Source organism: Sander vitreus, chromosome 16 (assembly GCF_031162955.1).
Source record: "Sander vitreus isolate 19-12246 chromosome 16, sanVit1, whole genome shotgun sequence".
In the NCBI taxonomy this organism is placed as follows: domain Eukaryota; kingdom Metazoa; phylum Chordata; class Actinopteri; order Perciformes; family Percidae; genus Sander; species Sander vitreus.
Genome location: NC_135870.1, coordinates 17050733 through 17060282, shown reverse-complemented (window position 1 = coordinate 17060282; position 9550 = coordinate 17050733). Strand labels below are relative to the sequence as shown.

The 9550-nt window shown below is 38.3% G+C and overlaps 1 protein-coding gene across 1 annotated transcript in view; it reads right to left on the bottom strand.

Annotated features, from left to right (window-relative positions):
* Positions 1-4889: 4889 nt before the first annotated feature.
* Positions 4890-9550, bottom strand: part of nsmfa (NMDA receptor synaptonuclear signaling and neuronal migration factor a) — a 56912-nt gene continuing 52251 nt past the window's right edge. The window contains exon 15 of the mRNA XM_078271491.1: positions 4890-8550. Coding sequence (XP_078127617.1) covers positions 8453-8550 — 98 coding nt within the window. The 3' untranslated portion in view covers positions 4890-8452. The remainder of the gene's footprint in view (positions 8551-9550) is intronic.

Genomic DNA, 9550 nt, shown 5'->3' with positions numbered 1-9550 from the left:
CTACATGAGTTTGTCAGAGGCATTTACATTTATTTTTCATAGTAATGGTGCAACATATTTACATTACATCTCTGTGTTACCAATGTCCATTTAGAAAATGTTTTAAAAAGTGTGATGTGAAAAGTACATTATTTTGTGTCCTCAAAAGATTCAAATAAGAAGAAAGAGTATGTTAGAAATAAATCCATGATTCAAAGTACCAATAATGAAAATATTTACTAACTCCTATCTACTAGGTGATGCCTTAATCTCCCGTAGAATAGTTTTCCTAGTTTAATCATGATGTTGACTTGATTTGGCCTTTGTGTCACCTGCATTTTACACTGCACTTGTCAGTTTTTAGTTTGGAAAATATGTCAACATACGTATAACAATTTGACCTCCACAAATGTCTCCACACTTCAGAAGGTTTGAACCATCTTGGGAAACAAAGTGTGACACTGACCTCTTGTGATAATTTCATAGCATTGCCGTTCATCTGTCCAAGTGATAAGACTCTGGAATGACTGATAACTTTTAGGTTCTCAATTATTTTTGACAGATTACATGTTCCTTTGTTATTGAGATTCAGGCTAATATAAATATTATATAAATATCAAGTTAACGTAAATAAAACACACCAAAAATTACATGTTATATTAGACAAATACGGGAACGGGACACATTATTTCTGTGCATTGCATCATCGGGATTTTTGTTTTTATGATACTAAAATCCAAATAGAAACCGCTGTTTGATGCACACAGTAAACCTGTGAGTTATAAATCTCATAAGTGTAAAGAGCGTAACAACAACAATTGAGCATCAGCCATTTTACAAACAGCCATGAACATCAAAACATCAGCAGGAAAAAATCTAAAGGGCAGGTTTGAAATTGGTCAAGTCTCCGGGGCTGAAGCCGTCACAAATCAGGCTTCACTGCAGAAAAAGTGTTCATCATATAAGATACAGTGTAAATGCAGCTTAGATGCCACTTTGGGTCTTGTGGTGTTATGCTCCCCACTGAGATACATAAGGGAGCCTAAAACCCCACATCAGCAAATGAGAAGTGCTGATTGTGACAGAATCTGAGCCTTCAGTCTTCATGCTCAGTTAATTGTTTACCTGCTGCAGGCTGCCCGAGGTAAGAAAAGAACAGAAATTGCACTCAAACTATACGACAAAAGGCTTGCTCAGCGTTCTGTAAAACTACACGCTTAGATCTACTTCTGCAGATGAGATGTTTAAGTTCAGTGGTACCAATTTCTTTCATTACCCCTTTTCCCTGCTTCAGTACACCGTATCTGTAGTCTGCTCAATTAAAGCTGGCTGCTCTCGCTTGCTTTCAAAAATAAAGATCATAACATCAAAAGTTTGAGCAATTAGAAAAGTATAATAAAGAGCAAAATAACCTTTCAATTAGTAACAGAGCAAAACCAAATCAACTTGCTTCCAGTGCTGCACTTGGAAAGATTAAAGGACTATGTGAATGATGCTATAAAAAGCCTTTAAAGTGAGATAAAAAATGTGAGCCACTTGACATCAGTCATGAAAATTAAAGATAGAGGAAGTAGCTGCTGAATAGAAATGAACATGCAGCTCCATATCTTAGTCAGACTTTGTTCATTTCACATTTGAATAATAAAGTCTTTGTGTGATGTAGTACTTCTATAGGAAAGGGAGATTTAGAGATCAACACATTGTTTTTAAGTCTAAAGTCATTTCACAAAATAATCAATAATTTTAAAATTCTAATGTAAGTGTTAAAATTGATAAGCTACTGGGAAAAAATATAACACTTCTTCTTCAAGAAGTGAAAACGGAAGTGGAGGAACGACTCACACAAAGCTCAGTCGCAAAATACTCACAATCTCAATATCCTTACTGAACATATTGTTAGCAGATGGAAAGGAATTCTTTATCTAGTTTGCCTAAAGCTGAGCCATATTTGAAATACTAATCCAGATCTAATCCACTGGAATATGAGGATGTGATATGGTATACAATCTTGATTATTATGAACTAGCATGAGTTAAAAAAAAACTAAACAATGCTTGATATGTGTACAGTGCCCTTTAATTCTGCCCAAATGTCAAATAATCCATGTTTGAATTGAGACCATGTGGAGTTTTCAACATGGAATACAAGGCTGGTACATATTATGATTGTTGCTTTTGGTATTCTAAAAAGATTCAAACAAAGTCTGCAGGCTATTTCCTGCAGACAACTTCACTTCACTTGCGATCAGTGTTGCAGTTTTGGTATTTTTGTAATGTGGTATTTCCTTTTACTTTTACTCAGTGGTGGAATAAGTACCTTTACTCAAGTAGCCTATGTAAGTACAATTTTGAGGTACTTGTACTTTACTTGAGTATATTCATTTCCTGCTACTTTCTACTTTAGAAAGTTTCAAATTTATTTGAAAACTTTAGTTACTAATTACTTTGCATCTTCAGATTCATTAGACAAAATATAATCAACAAATACTGTAAATGATCATGCAGGCCTTATATTAGAGATTCAGATTAAACTGTATTGATCCCCGTGGGGGAAGTCAAGTTACCCAGAAGATAAATGAATCACCATAACATTAAAGTGATACTTTAATGCATAAACATTATAATCCAATAATTAACATAGGCTATAATATAACGTTACATTATTCTGAAATGCGCCACTCTGCCTAATGAGTACGTTTGCTATTAGCTAGTACATTTTGTTGAAATTTACAGTACAGTAAATAATCCGAGTAGCCTACTTCTCCCATCACTGCTGGCAATTCACTCACACTCCACCTACGCCACTGGCTGTAACACATAGCCTATCAAACGCACCCTTCGTAATTAGGCGGGGTATTTAAACTTCCACTTGTCTGTGCAGCTGTAACGTCATTAAGAAGCTAACCTACCAATAGCCACATTGTGTTGATTCGCGACGTCTTTGTGGAGGAATAATGTACTCCTCTATGCTGTTGCTGCCTTGTTGTGGATCAAGTAACGTTAGTTTATCGGCCACTTCAAGCCCCAAGTGGAGTTTCCACTCCTGCTGTGGAAGGACAACACCTGCCAAAGAGCTAACATTAACTGCTCCACCAAGGTAAGATCTATCTATCTATCTATCTATCTATCTATCTATCTATCTATCTATCTATCTATCTATCTATCGATCTATCTATCTATCTGTCTATCTATGTATCTATCTATGTATCTATCCTTCTATCCATCTATCCATCTATCTATCTATCTATCTATCTATCTATCTATCTATCTATCCATCCTTCTATCTATCTATCCATCTATCCATCTATCTATCTATCTATCCATCCTTCTATCTATCTATCTATCTATCTATCTATCTATGTATCGCTATATATTTGAATATTGGTGGCTGAGCTAAGTTTTGTTATGGTTGTTGTTCGGCTTATGACGCTTCATGTTGGGTGGCTGAATTGGTTTCATGGCAACCATGGTTCTTTCCTTTGTTTTCGAGGATCTAGTAACGTTACACATGCCTGATGGGAAACTTAACCAGGCACACAGGCCATAGCTGGTCAATTCACTCTTTCTCCACACTCCTGGTATTCAGCTGAGCATTAGAGAAATGTTTCATACAAAACCAATGTTTTTTTTGTCAGCTTGCTTTACTGGTCTTCATACCATAATATCTAAATATCTATCTGATCTCCTGTTTTGTGGTTTTTCATTTCCAACCTTAAGCTTATATCCATGTACTGATGGTCACCTGTTGCTTATCACGCTACATAGCATTACATAAGAAGAGATTGTCTGCTGAAGACGTGATTTTTGTGATAGTAATCTGGATACAAATACCAATTGTATGACGTAAAAACACACGCCTAGTACCAGATGTGTAAGAGTACCATATTATCCATGTTAAACTAGGCATGGCCTCTTCATGCACTCTGCAGTTTGTAGCTTCCTACTATGGGATGCTCACTTCCATTAACTCTGTATGTTAACAAAGTTTTAATCTTGTCTCTTTGCACACATGCATTTTCACTCAACTTTTTCCTCTGTGAAGTAGTCTGTCATGTTTGTGTCTGCCACATAAAAGAGAGACGTGAAAGGAAAGTTTGTAAAATTTGGTGTTGCAGTAGGGAAAGAAGTGGATTTTAAGCCTCGAGACAATCCGCACTGTGTGGACTGGGCCCAATGGTTTGCAGTTGAATATTAACAAACTGTGATCTTTGCAAACTCTGTTTTGCATCTCAAACTCAATGTTTATTTGAGTGGAGAGAAGAAAAAGAGATGAAGATATGAGGCAGAGTGCATGGTGATTAGGGATCGAGGCGTTTCTGGGACAGAGAGATAAGAGATAAGGCACCTTAAAGTTATGGTTGTCACAGCTCTCGTTTGAAATGGGGAACCTTGTTCAGTTACATAACAAAGAGTAGTGATGATAGTGGAGTTTCATATGTGTTCTTTTGGATAATCAGGGATGGGAAATTGAAGTCATTGAAATGATAAAATGAGCAATTTTTCTCTGCAGTCCTATCAAACTGCATTATCTGTGTCTCCTACATCTTTAAGCGCAAGTCTGTTTTACACACGTTTTTAATTAAACAAAAGGTCAGATTTCTTGCTCCTTTTTTGTTTGATTTTCCCAATATGTGAAAGAAAAAGAAAAGGCAAATAATACAACACAGACAAGAGAAAGACAAATAGACACGTTTGCATCTTTAATTAGATTTCCGGTGAAATGGGTTGGGTTGTTTGGGTTTTTTTTTGCTGAAGAAGAAAACAATATAGCTCTCTCAAACTCCTGAGTCAGAATTCTCTTCACATCACGGTCAGTTCAGCCTGATAGATTCAAACAGAAGATGAATTACTAGTAATTTCTTTATAGACTGGATATGAGATTTTTTTTGTGATGTGTTCTATGGCATAAGAAAAACGCTTTTTGAATTGACAGAATCCATAATATTGCTGCGTTTTGTTTTTTTTATTAACCGGTGTCCATGTTTCTGATGTGAAAATGACACCCAGGGTGTAAAGTTCCAAAAACAATATTTCATTAAACCCAGCAGCTGTTGAAGGCAGCGTCTTTGAGAATTCGGCAGCTTAATGCTTCTGCTGGAATTAAAATGGCTCAGTGATATGACAGGTTGTGTAAGTGTTGCATTTTAAATCTGGAGTGAAAGCATGTACTGCATGACTCAGGCTGAGAGAGCACTTGTCTGTGCCAGACAAACTGTAGGCCAGCACTGCAATGTCAGAGAGAGGGCAAAAGCAAATAAAAACAGAGTTCTGCCAGTAGAGAGATAGAGAGCACACCAGTGAGATTGGTTGACTTCAACACAAAAGAAGCCTGCACATAATGCTCCAAATATTAACACATCCACACAAATAACGACAAATTGAAAAGTATTTAACTTACAGTACACAGATGTAGAGTATCTTTGTGTACATGTTATGCAGGGCTGGGACCACTGGCTTCTATTAAATAACTCAAATCTTTTTCCTTGTGCACTCTGTAAACTTTCTGTACGCCAGTTACCTATGCGAACACTCAATGACCGGCTTTAAAATCACACTTAGCAGTGTTGCTCTGCAGCGATGGTTCGCTGACATTCAGGGGCCGTTGTCATTGTGGGACACTGCTGTGATTGGTTGAGTAGTGAGCCGTGGCGTGACTTAGCAATGTCTCCTTGGATTGCTGCCACATAGGTAAAATTTACGACTGAAATGCGGCAGCATTGTTTTATTCAAAAGTCAGACACATAAAAACTTGCATTGCAGCACTCTAGAAGCGCAAAAGCTCCATACTCTGGCTGCAGCTTGTTTCTTTGGGTGAGGATCGTATCTGCCTTAAGCAGAGCCTTTTGCTCAAACATGTCAACCTGAGAAATCAAATAAACGGATGCTAGAAATTGAGATTTTTGTTCTTTTGGAGTGTCACTGTCCAAGTTTAGGTGTTATGTTGTTTATGCAGGAAATAGAGTAGTCTGTATTTCAGATCAACAACTTTCAAATTAAAATATTTTCGTGAGTTCTAAAAGATTTTCGTGAGTGTCCGACGACCTACTGTATGAACTTGCTCGTAATCTTGGCGACAGCACGTGATTGCTGTCATACTTGTAGTGTTTCCACTCTTCCGTCCAAGACACAGAAAGAATTTATGGCACTATGTCTGTCTAATCTGACATAGCCACTGTTGTGAAAGACAAAAAAGTCGTGTAGTCTGATCCTGGCATAAACCACATAATTCAAACTCCACACTGGCAGTTTGTAACAAAGGATTTCTGTTATAAATTTGAAGTCTCAATGACATCACCAGGGTTATTGTTTTAGAAGACATCTTAATAAATGGTTGACAGGCTGAGTAGTATTCCTCATGACGAGTACACTGACCTCATGCAAAGTCTGTGGAGTGCCCCTTTTAATTTTGTCCTGATTTCTTTCTTTCTTCGAATTTCCTTTCGTCCCAGCCCAAGTATTTTCTTTGTGTGTGTGTGTGTGTTAGAGGTGTGAATCTTCACTGATCTTTCGATTAGATTACGATTATCATGTCTTCGATTCGATATCTCGATGCGTCAAATTTTTCTATTAAAGCCATATAGGATATTTAATTCATAGCTTTTCAAGCTTAAAAAAACAAAACATTCTGCAGTGCTCTAAAGCTAAATAAATTGGATACATAAAACTACAGCACTGAGCACATGGCACTTCCTGAATGTGCAAAACATAACAGAATATGTAAACAGAAAGGTTGTTAGGCATACATTAAATTGTAAACAGAAATAATCGATTATGGCCCGGCCGATTATCGATGCAGAATCGTCCATGTCCACGATTCGATGCATCAATTATTTGATTAATTTCAACACCTCTAGTGTGTGTGTGTGTGTGTGTGTGTGTGTGTGTGTGTGCGCGCGCGCGCGTGCGTGCGTGCGTGTGAGCACTTGCGCATTGTTTCAGATTGCTGTCCAGCAGTAGGCTCAGCTGCTGCTCTCCGCATTTGCCCATCCTTAATCTACAGTGTGTGAGACAGCTCAGGTCATTCAGGTGGTGCGACTGTCTCTCGGACACAAGACAAGACACACACTCAGTGCGTATTTCTGGCCTTTTGACTAGCTGACACCTGGCAGGGGCAGCAGATGGCTGTTAACAGCTTAAACCCCTGGCAGATCTGTTTAATTCAGAGAACTCGGGTCCTCAGACTGGATCATAGCCCAGTGAAGTGAGAGCTGGCGGAAGCTGGTTTGGTTGCCATTAAGAGAAGCCAAGAGTGTTTAGCAGATAGTGAGAGCAGCTGGCGCTGTTGACAGGGGCCGACTAAGTGGCCTGAACCTTCTGCGAAAGAGCAGGAGGGATCAATAGGGCAACTCCTACACTACAGTGGCAGGAGCACTTGGATGGCTGTTACATCCGTCTTGACATCATCAATCATGCTAGACTGTCTTTGTGTTTGTGTGTATGTGACAGAAAAAAAGGAAATTGGGGGGGGGGGTGAAGGTGATACAACGAAAGAAACAATTATTTTTGCTTCAACAAAATAGCAGAAAGAGAAAATACACAGAACACATCTGCATGTTTTTTTTTTTTTTGACATGGAAAACGAGCACACTCGCACACAAAATCTGCACTTTCTTTTTCTTCTTTGTTTCTTTTTTACCAAAACATGAAGCTCAATTCCTCAAACAGAAGATACATGTCTAGAGAGATAATACATTCATTCCAAGCAATGGCGATGAAGATTACAATATCTTGATAGAATAGACGAACAGATGAATTACTTCATGGCTAAAACCTGAGTTATTCCAAAGTATTTCCATATGAAACTGCACAACAATGCACATCAAAAATAAATGATGCATCATTATTCTCATATAGAGTATTATTTGCATGACTAAAGCTATGCTAATATATTCATGTGATATATACACACATCGACATATGGATTATTTATGTACCTGTATATGTATGTCTCCGGGGGTCTGAGATCATCTGAGAGGTTCAGTCAAAACACAGAACCACATTATGGCAGAATGAGTTTCAGCGATTTTTCTGAAGCGCATCAGCCTCAAAAAGTGTGTCTTTGCAACAAAGATGTGACTAAAATGATATTTGCTTTTTACACATTTGAATTTTTGATTTTCCTTTTGCTTTCAAACTCAAGAGGCAAAGGGAATTGGTGACTAAGATGTGGACAGTCCAGTTGTCTCTGCTTTTTCCTAATTTTTTCTTTTATGTGTATTTCTTCGGCCCTTTCTGTTAGTCTTTGATCCTTACACTGAAAATGAGGAGGAGCAGAGGCACAGCATCATTTTGTTTGTCTTCAGCGTCCTTGTCCTGCCTGTCATCCCTCTTCCTCCTCTCCCGGTCCTCTCCAGAATGAAAGCAGGTATGTCCATTTATATTGAGTCGAGCACTATAGTTGAGCAATGTTCAGTCATTGGACCAGTTTTTAACTGGTTCCTCGTGACACTGGACCATTTATCCATGTTTCTTCGTCACAAAAATTCCTCATACTCCAAGAGTTTGGAGTGCTGCCGTGTCTTCCAAAGCCGGTAGAGGCGGAAGTCGAAGTACAACTCGATCACCTCTTTGCCTTGGTTTGTAAATGAGACAGGAGAAGTTTGAATCACGCATTATGGAAGCAGAATATACCATACGACTTACCAAGATCACAATCTTTTCCTAACCTTAACAAGAGCTGTGAGTGCCTAAACATAAACATAAAAACTTCAGTCATGCTTTAGGTGCTATGAGTGGATATTGGCTTGCAAGAGCTGAATTCATTATTTGCAAATTAACATTGCATATTGACATTTTGTAACTTTCCAGATATTTTTAAAAGCATAATGTTGATAAAAACTATAACTCTGGTGGCATTAAGGTCGTTTCTAAACATATTTGCAAATTAGTAGTAAATTCTAGGCGACAGGGTTGATTTGTATGGGACGAAAGTTTAGCGTGGTTTGATATGACAATGAATTTAACACGGGAGTTTTGGTCATACATTTCTGAATTAGTTTTTTGTTTTTACCACAGTTTACCTGTGAAAATTGATTTCCGTTGTGTTTTACAGTTATTGCCTCTGTTATGTGTACATTGTAAATCATCAGGGGTGCAGAGATTGGGACATCTAATGCGCACCAAGAGTACAGGAGGGAAAACTTAAAGGAGAATTCCGGCCAATTTTTACGTTAATCTTGATCACTATAAATATGCGAGTACAGTCGATAGAAAAAAAAAACGAGCCGAATCAGTGCGGTCAACACGGAGTTGCTGCAGCTACCTCTACAAGCTTCCACTTAGCTAAAACGCCAGTTGTCGGGGCAAGTTTTAGAGTGACTTTGTGCCTCTTAACAGACACAAAATCCAATTAAAATGTCTGTGCAACATGAACAGGGCCCTTACGTGACAACAAGATGCGTTTTCAAGTCAGACATTGTTTAAATTCACCTAGCTACCCTGTCTCTATCCTGCCGGTAGCTAGCTCGCCCTGCTAGCTGCTAGCTGCCGTGTATTCAGCCAGGCTTCTGTGATAATCATCACGCAGCAGTTCCGTGTGTATTTGTAGCTCATCCATTTTGTGTGTGATTGAT